Below are 15,242 nucleotides of genomic sequence, written 5' to 3'. Positions count from 1 at the left end.
CCCTGGTGGGCTGAGCTGGCCACACACACACACACACACACACACACACTAAATAAACTTAAAAACAGAAGCCATAAGTACAGGCAAGAACTTTCTTAGTAGAATTCCAACAGTACAGAAGACAGTAGCTAAACCCAGTAAACCATACTATCTGAAGTCAAAAAGCTTCAGCTCAATTAACAAAGTAAAGAGATTAAGACTGGGTGTGGTGGTGCACACCTGAAATCCCAGCACTTGGGAGGCTCTGAACAGGAGGATCATGACGAGTCTGATGTATGCAGTGAGACCTTATAGACCCTGTCCTAAAATAACAAAAAAAAAAGCCTTCCCAAATAGAAAAAAATCTTGCCAGTTGCTCTTCTAACAGAGGTTGAAAATCTAAAATATATGAAGAATACAAAAAATAAGTTGGCCCCATCAATAAATGTATAAACGAACAAATTCTTCTAAGCAGAAATGGCCAATAAGTATGTGAAAAAAGTTCTCTACGTTTTTAGTGATTAGGGTAGTGCAAACCAAAAAGGACACTTGAGATTTCATTTCAACCCAATCCGAATATTTGGCTGTTTACAAGAATAAAATATGAACAATAAAGTGAACCCAAATAGGGGAGTGAAGGAGCACTTCTACTCTGTTGGTAGGCATATGAATTAGTATAGCTAGTAGGTAAATGAATATGGAGATTCCTCAAATGCAGTTACGTCCCTTTTTTGTATGCAGACAATCAGCACACTACTGTATAAGGACACCTGCATGTCCATGTTTGTTGTGGCATGATTCATAATAGCCAAGATGTGGAACCAGCTTAGGTGACATCAAGAAATGAGTAAAGAAAAAAAAATAAAATAAAAAAAGAAATGAGTAAAGAAAACACACATGCACACACACACACACACAGAATTTCATCTGTTCAGGTTGGTTTTGAATTCACTGTCTCCCAGAGTGCCCTTACCTGGAGCAGTCTTGCCTTAAGTCTTCTGAATACTAGGATTACAGGTGTGTGTCACCATACCTGATTTGCATTGCTCTCCCTCTCCTCCCTTTTCCTCCCCTCCCAACCCTTTTTTTTTTTTTTTTTTTTTTGAGACTGGGTCTTGCTGTGCAGGTCTGTCTGGCCTTGTGTCTTGTTGCCCAGGCTGATCTCATACTCATAAGGATCAAGCCTCAGTCTCCTAAGTGGAGTACTACAAGAGTGCACTGTCATACCTGGCTTTACATCCAGTACCTATTTTTGAGAGTCTCACTGGGCAATTCAGGCCAGCCTTTAATGTACCATATACCTGGGACTGTCCTTCAACTCTGCCTCCCTGGTGTGGAGATTACAGCATTACCCTGCCCAGCTATATGAACAGTTTTATTAGCCACCTTCTCATATAATTAAAGGTACTTTATTTTCTGGCTTCCTTAATGGCACATGCTCAACAGTTAAAATGAAATATTCTAGGGGCCGGGGAGATGGCTCAGTGGAATAAGCATTTGCCTGGCAAGCGCAATGGCCTGAGTTCAGTCCCCGGTTCCACCAAAAAAAAAAAACATTCTAGCCAGTCATGATGGCATACAACTTATTTTTATTTTTATTTTATTTTTTATTTTTGGCGGAACCAGGGATTGAACTCAGGCCTTGTGCTTGCTGGGGAAGTGCTTATTTCATGGAGCCATCTCCCTGGCCCTTGGCACACAATTTAAATCCCCACTTTGGCATTATCATGACTTAAAAGACCCTGTCTCAAAAGTTTTACAACATAAAATAACAAAAAATAAATTTCTGTTGTATGTGAATAGTTAGGCTTCATTTGGACTTTTGTGGTAAGTACACTGGTGAAAGGAGGAAAAGTTGTATAAAATGTAGCTCACCCAAGGTTTTCTTTTTAGTAATATCAGTGGTTTGCTTTTCTGTTTTTTTTTTTTTTTTTTCTTCTTTTTGAGACAAGGTTCTTTGCAGTTTGGGCTGGCATTAAACTCCATTTATAGCGTAGGCTGGTCTTGAACTCATAATCGTCCTGCCTCATCCTCCTGTGTGCTGGGTTTATAGGAGTGTGCGACCATGTGCAGCTGTCTTGAGCTTTTAGTTGCAGTATACAGGTTCTATTTTTTAGTGGGTCAGTATTATTAGCAACCTAGTTTATCTCATTGCAGTAACTTTTGTAACCACATAAATGTATATATTCTAAAGAGTGTATTATGTGTAATTATTGCAACTACCTTGGGTATTAATAACAATTTTAAGCATCCTGATGAAAGATCTCAGCTGTGGAGTGGATGTTAATTCTCATCTGCATAAACAACCAACAGGTCTGACTTTTCATGAGTTTGTGGTCTGATTTTGTATTTTATTTTATTTATATCTTCAATTTTTTTAACCTTTATTTATTTATTTGGTTTAGGGTCTTGCTACACAGCTCGGACTCGTAGTGTTCCTCTTTTTTTTTTTTTTTAATATTTTTATTTATTTACGTGTGTGTGTGTGTGTGGCCAGCTCAGCACACCAGGGGGCAGGGCTGGCTGGCATGTGGTGCTGGGGAATTGAACCGCGGTCCCTGTGCTTTGCTAAGCTTGTTCTAAGTAGGTGCTTTAGACCACTGAGCCATCTCACCAGCCCCTGTAGTGTTCCTCTTGTTTCAGCTTGCCCATTGCTGGGTTTACAGGCATATGCCACCAGGCCTGGTTTTGGTGGCTCGGCCTGCATGGCATATGGTACTGGGGATCGAACCTGGGTTGTTGTGCTTGCCAGGCAGGCGCTTAGACCACTGAAATACCTCTCCAGCCGTTTACCTTCAAATTTGAGCCTTTCATCTACCAAGTAGTTGTTACTGAGTGAGCTAGACATTGAGATGTCAGTGTTTTACTTTTGGTGTGTGTGTGTGTATATGTGTGTACATTAATAAATTTTAAATCCCTTCCCTTCCATTAGTTTTCTGACTCAGAATGTGCCAAGAAGGCTTTGGAACAGCTTAATGGATTTGAACTAGCAGGAAGGCCAATGAAAGTTGGTCATGTTACTGAACGTACAGATGCTTCTAGTGCTAGTTCATTTTTGGACAGTGATGAGCTGGAAAGGACTGGAATAGACTTGGGAACAACTGGTCGTCTTCAGTTAATGGCTAGACTTGCAGAAGGTATGTTTTTAATAATTTATGGAAGATACAGTGATGAAAAAAGTAACCATGTAAAGTAAGAAATGAAAAGTGGCTGGATATGGCAGTACACATCTCTAACCCTAGCTGAAGCAGGAGATCACAGGCTTTAGGCCTGGGAAACTTGACAAACACTCTTGCGTACATCCTTGCAAAATTACAAATAAAAGGAATTGGTTTGGTGATAGAGCATGTTGGTTTAAATCCCTACTAATGCAGAACAAATGGAAAAATACTTTTTTTAACTTGAGGTTAATGTTGTCATTGCTCAGCACAGTTTCATACATGAAGTTTCATGTGTTGAAGTTGTGACATACTGTGGGTAAATGATAATACATTTAAAGTACCATAAGGGATGGAGATACAGTGTAGTAGCTTAGGCACACATCTGCCTGGCAAGTGCAAAGTCCTGAGTTCGATTTCTGGTTCCCAAAAATAAGTGCCATGAAGTGTATTTCTGGCTAAATCAGACATAACATATAGCTGCAGTCCCACTACTGTGAAAGCTTAAGGAAGAAAGATTGTGAGTTCAACTTCATTGTAGGCAATGTAATGATTTAACAAACCATCTTGAGATAAAAAGTTTTCAGTGTATTCGTTGTGTAATTTATTTTAGTGTGACCATTGGTAGTGCACACCCCGGAAAACTATTCTGTGCTCTTAAGATCTATTCTTTTATAGGCACTGGCTTGCAGATTCCACCAGCTGCACAGCAAGCGTTACAAATGAGTGGTTCTTTGGCATTTGGTGCTGTGGCAGGTAGGAATTGAATCTTTTCTAATTTTAAATCATTATTTTTCATCTAATTCGAAAATTTGCCAAATTTTTGCATTTAAAAGGACTAACTGAGAATTCAATTCATCAAGTACTTTTAGCATATATGTTCAGTAAGGAAGTACAGATTTAGGATAGCGGTATCCACTAATCACAGTAAGCTGTCAGTATATTTTTGTACCCTAAGACTCAGTTGAAGTTTAAGCTCTTCATAAATTTTAATCTCACAAAGTACATTTACTAGTTTGAAAGAAAAACTTTCATTGTGATGTTTATGTTTAGAAAACAATACCCTTAAATCAAGCTTTATTTAAAACAGCTATAGCAACAGTGTACATAACTCTTCAAAACAGTATGTGTAGGGTCCGGGGAGATGGCTTAGTGTAATAAGCGCTTCCTTGGCAAGCGCAAGAACCTGAGTTCAATCCTGTTCCTAAAAAAAAAAAAAAAACAAAACAGTCTGTGTGAGTTTTAGCTGGGATTAAAGTTCTTAGACAAAAAAAGAAACAAGGGAGAATTGACAGCTGATGAAGGGGTTCAGTTCCTGAAAATTTTTCTGTTGTAAAGTTTAGTTATCTGGGGTCCTGCCCCTCAGCTCAGTTCTTTAAGTGGCTGCTTCAACAAAGCAGTCAGACTCAGGTTGCTGTGGTTCAGTCCCCACAACTCAAACCAGCCAAACCTGAAGGCATTCAGAGCAAAAGGAAAAAAAAAAAAAAAAGTTATCTGGGGGGCTGAGGAGATGGCTTAGTGGAATTAGTGCTTCCCTGGCAAGCGCAAGGGCCTGAATTCAATCCCCGGTTCCGAAAAAAATATAGTTTAGTTATCAGAGGTTTGTTTTCACAAATCTTGACATTGACCTAAATCTTCAGAGCTAGTATAGAATTTAATTCTGAAATGTCTAATACATCACTTTTGAACATTGAATAATCATATTTTAGACCTAGAATAATAGCAAAAATTTATCCTAAGGGTATGGTATTTTTTCTACTTAGTGTTGGTCCTTTGATCTTTCTTAGGAAGGGAGACATGTCAGGAGTATTGGTACAAGCCTATAATCCCAGCACTCTGTAGGCCAAAGTAGGAGAAAGACCTCTATTTCAAGGCTGGTCGGCAGTGCAAAGTGAGACCTTGTCTCAAACCCCAAAACAAAAAAAAATTGAGAATTTCATTTTAGACTATCATAATCTAAATATATTGGAAAAAATCTATGATTGTGTCATGATTTCTATTTAAATGAAAATTTGTCTAATGAGAGTGTTATTTATACTTTATTAGTATTTATTAAGAAATGGGAAAAAAAGAAATGGGTAGGTTTCATTATTTTGACTTCTTAATAGATATCCAAATTACGGGGTTACATTTAGAAACTTTCCTTTCGTCTTTTCCCTTCTATTCAAGTTGTACTTTACATTTGAAAACTGAGGTACAGTTTTTAGAAATCATGTCAGCAGTGCCCATTTATTAAGAGGTGAAAATCATTAATTGGTGGCTGGGCGTTGTAGCATGCTCCTGTAACCCTCTTACTTGGAAGGCTGAGGCAGGAGAATTGCTGCAAGTTTGAGATGAACCTGGACTACGTGGTTAGGTGCCAGCCTGAACTATATACACATAGCCAGACTCAGTCTTAGAAAACCTCAGAGAGGAGTAGTAACTATGGGGAATTTTTGTATTGAGGAAAAGTTACTTAATAATTCCCTACATATATGTCTCCTATTTATTTGGTTTTAGTGTATTTATATCTGACTTTTAAAGTATTAGTCATTTAATTCTTTACATTGAATTGTCGTTGTATACCACTTGGTGTAATTGAAGACAAGCAAACTCATCCCTTCTAGAAATATACCCTCTTAATTCTTTGAAAGCTTTTTTGAAAACTATTCCTTTCTGTTGATTTCCAATGCTTAGATCATCACTTGATAATTTAGAATGTTTGATTGTAAGTATTCCAGTCATGGATAGTGGAAAAAGTTTGTTCCGTGACAATTGATAGAGCGATAATAGGTTGTCATTTGAAAACAGTTAATTTTCCTTTGGATAGTAGATACATTGATCTGTTATTTAAATATCTTCAGCTAATTAAAGATATTTTCAATGTGAAACCCACATTGCGTATTTTTACACTGTAGTTTATATTAAATTTGGCAGTTTGTGATCAATTGCAATTCTAAGAGTCATGGATTTTGTGAATATAGCCAGTATACATCTTGTAGTATATGCCTGTTATACTACATTTGACATTTTCAGTGTTTATGGGGCTGATTTTAAAGATTGCTTGTTTTACATTCCTCATGAATTTCTTTTTGTGAGTAATCACTTAATTTTTCTGTAAATACTTATAGTTGGATAAGTGCAGAAAGAACGCTAATCATTAAAATCTTTACACCCCCAAACCCCCATTGGCTGGGGTAGAAAGATCCAAAATCTGAGGGAGCCCCGCTTGGATTTGGGCAGTTTAACAACATAGCAAAGACTCCATCTTCAAATAAGACGTTCAAAAGGATTACATATATGGCTTAGTAAAAAGGCCCTGGGTTTTTTCTTCAGCATCACAAAAGAAAGACTTTACACATGACATGACTCAGTAATTAAAATTATTACTTGTTTATTGTGACTTGGCCTCTAATCCTCAAGTTCTGAGTTTTGCTTTTTTTTTTGTACCATGAATGGAACTCAGCATTGTTTTTGTAAGGCGGGCACTGCATTGCTACAACTACCCTGCCAAGTTCTTGAAGATGTTACCAAACTAATTGTTGGTTGTCACTATATCTGTGTTTATCTTAATTGGTCTTTGCTGAGGTATATTAGAATCTTTATGAAACCCATGCTTTGTTTCTGAATTTTCACAAATGGCCTGGAATACCTATACGTCTTTTCCCATTTTAGGAAATAAAAATTCAAATTGTGTTATTTAAAATTTATTGACTGTATACCTATGGTCATATCTTCAAGTTTCTTCAGTATACACCAGTTACATTTGTTCAGCTCCTTGAGATGTCAGTTTTGAGCACCCTAGGACCCAGGTATTATATCCCAGTGTAACTTGGGCTACAGATAAAGATCCTTTTACATTTTGCCCATTTTTTAAAATAGTTTTCATCCCAAGAAAGAAATAGTTAAATCACATTTTCATGCAAATCAGAGTAACTAGATGTTTATGTTATTCTTGTATTACATAGGTCATAATAAACCCGATAACTCATTTTTCCTTTACTGAATTTTCAACAGTAGGTCAGGAAACCTTAATGCTGCTCAAATTTATCATTTCTACTATACATGACAAATTAAATGTTACAAGCTCTTACAAAAAATTTACACCCAGGCGTGGGAGTGCAAGCCTGTTAATCCCAGCACTCAGGATGCTGAGGCAGGAGGATCGATGGGAGTTCGAGACCAGCTTGGGCTACAAAGTGAATTTAAGGCCAGCTTGAACTGCATAGCCAGAACCTTGTCTCAAAAAGATGATGAAGGGCCAGGGAGATGGCTCAGTAGGGCCTGAGTTCAAAACCCTGGTTCTACCAGAAAAAAAAGAAAAAATAGAATTTTTATACATTTTTGAGAAATAATCTGCCAGTGCTGATACTCATTTTAAATTGGCAGACCTTTATATCCTTTTGATTTTTACTTTGTGTTCATGCTTTTTAAAGTGTACAATCCATATTGCCACTGATTTTTAAAAAGTAAACGCTTAAATTTTCCCAAGTACTTGGAATTGAATTCTCAAGATCAGGGTTTTTCACACGTTATCTGACCGGTGTGCTCCCCTTTCCCCATTTCCCATTATTTTCAGCTGAAGAATAGTGTAGTAGAGTACATTTGAGATATGAAATAATAGGAATAGGAAGAACACATTAGTTTCCTAGAGTGAAAGGGGAAAAAGACCCCAAAACCTTGTCAATGAGGAATGGGGAAGGTGGTTTTGCTACCAGGTTTTGCTAATACGTTCATTTTTATAAACCCTGCTGCTGTAGTCCTCTTTTATTAATGCTTTCCTGACATTTACCCTGTTAGTTGAGGCTCTTCATTGTTCCTGCACTGAGCTGTAGAATTCTCTTTTGTTATAGATTTGCAAACACGACTTTCCCAACAGACTGAAGGTGAGTTGAACTATTTGTTTTGTTTTTTGTCTTTGAAGTAGAATTAAATGCAATAAGCCTTAGTTTTGTATATCCTTTGGTATAGTACTTTATGTCTAATATTGTTAGAACAACACAGTGGTGCATACATTATAAGACTACTAGTTCACAATACATTGGACAAGGAAGATTAGAATGTCCATGCTTGTTTAGCTTGTTTAAAATTTTTAGCGTTGGGCTGCACGTATAGTTCAGTAGCAGAGTCCTACACCAGCACTCTTTATCTCAGCACTTCCCACCCCCCAAAAAATCATTTCAGCTTTATATGTTTTCATTTATCAGGTGTTTTAATAAAGTTGGACATAAAAAATAAATGTTTCATTTTATAATTAGAGATGTTCAGAACACAGAATAATCTGACTATTTTTACATTAAGAATCAGGGGAAAACTGAGTTTTTGTTAAGAATTGGTGCTGTTGGGGGCTGGGGAGATGGCTCAGTAGAATAAGCGCTTCCTAGCAAGCGCAAGGGCCTGAGTTCAATCCCCAGTTCCTCAAAAAAAAAAACAAAAAAAAAAAAAACCCTAATAAAATAAAATTAAAAAGGTGCTGTTGGTGATTCAAGCCATGAAGATACTTATTTAGACCTAGATTGCATGTACATTGAAACTTTAGAAAAGTAAGGTATAGTTTCTTGGTTTTAATTATCAAGTAAATCTGCATTTGGCAGAAAACATATTGCTGCTTAAGTTTGGTACCATGTTTAAAATGATATATGTAGGGGCTGGTAGGATGGCTCAGTGGTCTAAAGCACCTACTTAGAACAAGCTGAGCAAAACACAGGGATAGCGGTTCAATCCCCCAGCACCACGTGCCAGCCAGCCCCGCCCCCTGGTGGGCTGAGCTGGCCATACATACACACACACACACACACACACACACAAAATTTAAAAAAAAATAAAATGATATATGTAAAATCTTAACAGAAATGGTTCTATATGAAAAATATTTACCTTGTTCTTGACAGTTAATTTTTTTTGACAGTGTTATTCAACATAGTTTTAACATTTTCAGTAAATAAATGACAGTGATATTCAGTGAATATTTGTTAATGGATTTTAAGTATGGTTTCAAAATTCATAGTATATATTTTACAAAGTAGAAAGATGAAGTCATCCTTAGTTATTTTGCTAAGATCTGGTTTGAACCAGTACGCTTACATTTGTGTTTTTATAACCTTATACAGATTGGTCTCTAGTTTTTCCTTAGTTATGCAGCCTAGTCTTTATATCTGTGTTGAACTGTTGAGTTCATGTGATCCTCCTTAATCCATCTCTATAGAGTAGCTGAGACCAAAGGTCTGTGCTACTGTGCCCGAACCATTCTGATGAATCCTTCGAATTTTCTTCCAGTGGAACTTTACTAGCAGTTTCAGCATTCTTTTGTTTGTTTTCACTGGGAGTAGAACTCACCACCTAGTGTTTTGTCAGGCTGGTGCTGTGCTGCTGAGTTACATCCTCGGCGGTTTCAGCATTTTTGATCTGAGATAAAGCTTTTATTAAAAAAAAACTTGTTTATAAAAATGTGTATGGAAATGAAAAATAAGCTATCAGAAACGATCATTCTTTTCTGATATGTTTCATGCACCGCCCTATTGTGTTTAGTGGAATATTTCTGATACTTCCTCAGGTGAACGTTCATTTTAATTACCATGATTTGTTAATGCATTGTTTTATCCTTAGCTTTGTTTGTTGTTATGCAATGGAATGAAATTTGGTCAGATAATATGATAACGGTGAGTTTTATAACAGCTACTGGTTTTATTTTTGTGAATCACATAAAAGCATTGGAGCAACTCTTGGAACATGCTCTAATTTTATGTATGGTTTAAATTTGAATTGTCTAATATTTTGGAATTACAGTAGTTGATACTGGATAGTCTTGATATATGTTCTGTAGTACTTTTTTGATTGGTTTATTCTCAGACATTGCTTTTGGCTGGGCTTAAATTTGAGATCCTTATGCTTTAAACCTTTTTAGCTGGTATTTAGAGGCATATATTGTGCTTAGCTTTTATAGTATTTTTTTATATTGTGCTAATGAGATATAATCCAGCAGTTTAAAATAGGGTCCATTTTCCTGGGAAGTAAAATCTTACATTTTTATTTTATGCATCTTCCTAATTTGATTTAAGGTCATTTCTGTATATAAAAGAAAGTATAGGTCTGTAGGCAAAAATCTAAGCACAGATGGTACATATTTGATATTTTAAAAGGTTATATCATCTCCCTCATTTTAGAATAAGTTCTAGCCATTCTAAAAATTCTTTCATTTTATCCTGTCTGGATTATATATTGAGATTTTTGTCTAATTGAATTGCTACAAATCAGAAGAGTTTAAATTCATTACCAAAGCCCTATTTGCAGATTTCTGCATGTCTTTTATTTCAATATAGGATTGTCTACATTTTCTGGCAATTAAAATTAAGTATAGTCAGTATCTGAATTCCCTCTGTACTACCAAGTGAAAATATATGGGAGGGGGAAAAAATCACATCTGTACTGAAGGCTTACAGCCTTTATCCTTTGTCTTTATTTCCTGAACAATATACTGATTATTTACTTGGTGGTTCCATTGTTTTAGAGATGATTTCAAGTATATTCAATTTAACAGCAGTATTTCAGAGGGTAGGTTAGTGAGATTAGAAACTATAGAGGAGATAAATTGGTGAAGTGATATCCCTGTACATACTGGGATAGGTTTGTTTTTTTTTTTTTTGAGTAGTTAATTGAGGGACATCTGTACATTTTCCTTGGAACTAATTTCTTTCCCAATCTTTTTTAGCTTCAGCTTTAGCTGCAGCTGCCTCTGTGCAACCCCTTGCAACACAGTGTTTCCAACTCTCTAATATGTTTAATCCTCAAACGTAAGTATGCTTTGTCAAATTTGTTTTTGTGTCAAGTTTAAAAGAGCATATTGTGAAAGTCTTAATGTTATCATTTAGGATATTTTAATATATTTTGTAATTAAAGCAACAATTTTGAGGTGTTAGTTAACATAAGTTTTCTTCGGATACATTTGTTAGGTTGAAATTGAACTAAAAAGTGAGATTATGTTTTGTCTCCCTTTTTGCTATGCTTTGTTTATTTTTTTGAGGCAGTATTCACTTGGTAATTCAGTCAGGGTAGCCCAGGGTGGCCTTGAACTTGGATGACCTTAGTGCCTGCTTCTCTAGTGCTGGGGTTATTAGATTTATTTAGTATTTTCTACCATTCATTCCCACCTTTGTATACTGTATAATTTCAATGTATTTAGCTTTTTTAAAGTTTTGTAGTAGTATATAACGATTACACGCATCATGGGGAGTTGGTATATATCACATGTTTTTACTTCCCCTTCTTTTCCCTCACCACCTAAGTAGTTTTTTGTAAAGTTTGCACAATATTTATTTATTTTTTTTGAAACATTTAATTTTTAATTAATATTTAGTTTTCTGAATATTGCTTAACCTTAATTTTTGTTTTAAGATTTATACTCTATCTTTGATTTACAATCTACTTAAAAGACATGGTATGGTATTTTCTCCTAGTATTAGAAACTTTTTATTTATTTATTTATTTATTTTATTTTTCAACAAATAATACACTGCATATGTTCTTCTTAGTGGTTAATTGCTGTACAAGATGCGGACTTGTGATCTTATTTACAAACACCATCAGAACAAATCATTCTATTCATTAAGAGAATGTAACTATATATCTATCCCAACCTCTTTGAATACACAGATACAGAATGGATATTCATCTGTGTACCCCATTTTTTCTAAGTTCCGTTATTGAGTATTATAGGTGTGTAAACTCAGCAAAATATTCTAAAAGAGTCCAGTAGCCCATAATAGCATTGGGTCTTCTGTTTAACTGGCAATGTCAGAAATGATTGACCTGAGTCCCCCACAGCTCAACTTAACAGCATGGCTTTATTTCTTATAATTTCGTCTTCATACTTTTCTGCTGGATGGTTAAGACCAAGGTAAAGCAGGAATATTTATTCCAAATGCCACTTTAGTTTTTTTAGTTGCTTCTCTCTCTCTTTTTTTTTTTTTTTTTTTTTTGTGCCTAACCAGGGATTGAACTCAGACCCTTCTGCTTGCCAGGCAAGCACTTACTCTACTGAGCTATCTCACTGGCCCTGCTTTTCTCTTTGAAATTTCTTGGTCTAATGTTAGAAGAGGATATTTTAAGATTTTATTCCATCAATTAATACTGTGTATATATAGTGATCTGGGGCTGGAGGGATGGCTCAGTGGTCTAAAGCACCTACTTGGAACAAGCTTGGCAAAGCACAGGGACCATCGTTTGATCCCACAGCACCACATGCCAGCCAGCCCCGCCCCCTGGTGGGCTGAGCTGGCCACACACACACACACACACACACACACAATAAATAAATGTAAAAAAATAAATAAAATAAAAATTAAAAAAAATAAATCTTTATAGTGATCTGGATAGATTCCACTTGCCTTGCCCATGATTAAGCATGTGCTCTATATTGCTGCCATTGAGCTATGTCCTCAGCTTTGCACTGTTTTGTGACTTGCTAGTGATTAGAACACCATTTATTTCAAACTATTCTTTGCTTATTGATGTTTATCTGTCATTTAAAATTCATGGAGTCACAGGTCGAGGGGCATGGCTCAGTAGAATAAGTGCTTGCCAAGGGCCTGAGTTCAGTCCCCGGTTCAGCAAAAATGAATGAATGAATGATAAAATTCATGGAATCGGGCGGGGGATATAGCTCAGTGGTATAAGCACCTGCCTGGCAAGTGCAAGGTCCTGAGTTTGATCCCTGGTACTGACAAAAAAAAAAATTCATGGAATCAACACAGGTACAGGGGTGCATGACTGTAATCCCAGCACTTTTTTTTTTTTTTTTTAATATTTATTAATTTATTTTGTGTGTGGCCAGTTAAGCCCACCAGGGGGCGGGGCTGGCTGGCATGTGGTCCTGGGGATTGAACTGTGGTCCCTGTGCTTTTGCTTAGCTTGTTCTAAGTAGGTGCTTTAGACCACTGAGCCGTCTCACCAGCCCAATCCCAGCACTTTTGGAAGTATTTCATGTTTGAGCTCAGCCTAGGCAGGTTAGCAGTTTAGTTGAGACCCTGTCTAAAAGGCTAGGGATATAGCCCAATTGGAATGACATACTTTTAATCCCTGGCAGCACAAACAGAAAAAAAAGTGTATTAATAACTGTGGTGTTTTGTATGACTACAGTTTAGACCTAGGGCTTCACACTAAACTACATTGCAGCTGGGGATGGTAGTGTGTTTCAGTAATTCTAACACTTAAGAGGCTGAGGCAGTAGTATCTCTCTTGAGTTCAGAGCCAGCCTCGGCTACATAGTAAGTTGGAAGGCAAGCCTGAAATAATAGAGATTGACAGTGTTCTGAAAAACTATACATAAATACATACACCCACAGTAAAGGTACATTTTCAACTCTTGGGGGCTGTGTTTTAACTGTATTTTGGAGGCTGAAATCAAATTTTACGAACTTTTTGTTTTGGTCTCCTAGAGTGCTTACAACTGTGCCACTGTAATCACTTTGTTATTTGTGTATTTGTTAATAGTTTACTACAGGAAAAATCCTTGTATTCTCAGGTTTTTCAGTCTTTTGGTTTGTATGGCAGTCCTGCCTCAGTCAGCTTTAAGGTGCTGGGGATTATTGGTGTGTCCCCAGTCAAAAATTTTGGATTTTTCTGATAACCAAATTGATTTTTATCCTTAAAATGGTGATAACTGATAGTTTGAGAAGATAGCATAGGAAAGGTAGAATACTGAGTATGAGCCCCCAAAAAGTCATTATATTTTAGTAGTGGAAATTTATAACCTGCACTCAAAGTAAGGTTTTGGATGAAAGTCAGCACCTACTAGATGCTCAGGACACAATCTACCCCTGTAAAATAGTGTCCCCAGCCTCAGAAATTAGCTATCCTTGATTGCACTATGTAGTCCTGGTGGGCCTACAGCTCATAGGGAGCCACCTTACTCAATCTACCAAGTGCTGGGATTAGAAACATGTTACAACATGCTCAGCTAGAACCAGTGTTGTGTGTCTTACTTTCCTTTGATTGCCCCTTGCAGCTATTAATATGTTAATACAGCTGTTTTTAAAATACAAGAGACTTATAATAAAATGGCTTTTATATTTTGAGATATTTTCTCACTATGCAGAATTTAAAACTCAGTTTTTAGCACAGGCTGATAATAAATTTGTGGTAGTCCTACCTTGAGAGTGCTGGGGTTACAGGTGTTGGCCACCTTACCTGGCTCTTAGCATGCCTATGTTTAAGAATATATGCAACATTTTGCTAGTTCAATTGGTGTTATAAAACAGTTTAATACTTTCTTACAGAGAAGAAGAAGTTGGATGGGATACAGAGATAAAGGATGATGTGATAGAAGAGTGTAATAAACATGGAGGAGTTATTCATATTTATGTTGACAAGAATTCTGCTCAGGTATTTTCTTTTTATTTATGTATTTATTTTTATAGTTCCGTTGACATACTAGGTTCTCTAGTTCGCATACTTGGGACACATGATTCCCTGCATCCCATTAATGATTATTTCTGAAAGGAGCTTTAACATATGGGCAAGATACAGTCGCAAAAAGTTAAAAACTTGTACTAGAGGGGCCAGGGAGATGGCTCAGTAGAATAAGTCCTTGCCCAGCAAGCACAAGGGCCTGAGTTCAATCCCTGGTTCCACAAAAAAAAAAAAAAAATACAAAAAACTTGTACTAGAGTCTAACCTGTTTCAAATAATGTTAATTACACAAACATTTTATAGTTGTTGGTGTGCACATTAGCCATTACAATATGTGAAAAACTTTTTGGTTATAATATAGTGTTTTGTATAGGCAGTTTGAATAAATTTGTGACTTCATGTTATTTATGTATATAGCTCATGATGCTGTCTTTATTTTTGTGCCTTAGGGCAATGTGTACGTGAAGTGCCCATCAATTGCTGCAGCTATTGCTGCTGTCAATGCATTGCATGGCAGATGGTTTGCTGGTGAGTTTTTTTTGTTTTGTTTTTTTGAGGGATTGTGATTAAGGATCTAAACCACAAAGTAATGGTGCTAAACCCAATGTATCTGCTTCTTTTAACAGGAAAAATGATAACAGCAGCATATGTACCTCTTCCAACTTACCACAACCTATTTCCTGATTCTATGACAGCAACACAACTACTGGTTCCAAGTAG

General features: G+C 36.4%; 1 protein-coding gene across 1 annotated transcript in view; it reads left to right on the top strand.

Annotated features, from left to right (window-relative positions):
• Nucleotides 1–15,242, top strand: part of Rbm39 (RNA binding motif protein 39) — a 43,970-nt gene that overhangs the window by 26,414 nt on the left and 2,314 nt on the right. Inside the window, exons 11-17 of the mRNA XM_012514661.2 lie at nucleotides 2,912–3,116; nucleotides 3,816–3,893; nucleotides 7,970–8,002; nucleotides 10,825–10,906; nucleotides 14,390–14,495; nucleotides 14,972–15,050; nucleotides 15,149–15,238. Coding sequence (XP_012370115.1) covers nucleotides 2,912–3,116; nucleotides 3,816–3,893; nucleotides 7,970–8,002; nucleotides 10,825–10,906; nucleotides 14,390–14,495; nucleotides 14,972–15,050; nucleotides 15,149–15,238 — 673 coding nt within the window. The remainder of the gene's footprint in view (nucleotides 1–2,911; nucleotides 3,117–3,815; nucleotides 3,894–7,969; nucleotides 8,003–10,824; nucleotides 10,907–14,389; nucleotides 14,496–14,971; nucleotides 15,051–15,148; nucleotides 15,239–15,242) is intronic.

Source organism: Octodon degus, unplaced genomic scaffold (assembly GCF_000260255.1).
Source record: "Octodon degus isolate 3935 unplaced genomic scaffold, OctDeg1.0 scaffold00037, whole genome shotgun sequence".
Lineage (NCBI taxonomy): Eukaryota > Metazoa > Chordata > Mammalia > Rodentia > Octodontidae > Octodon > Octodon degus.
The sequence above is the reverse complement of the archived record's forward strand: the minus strand, read 5'-3'. Positions and strand labels throughout refer to the sequence as shown.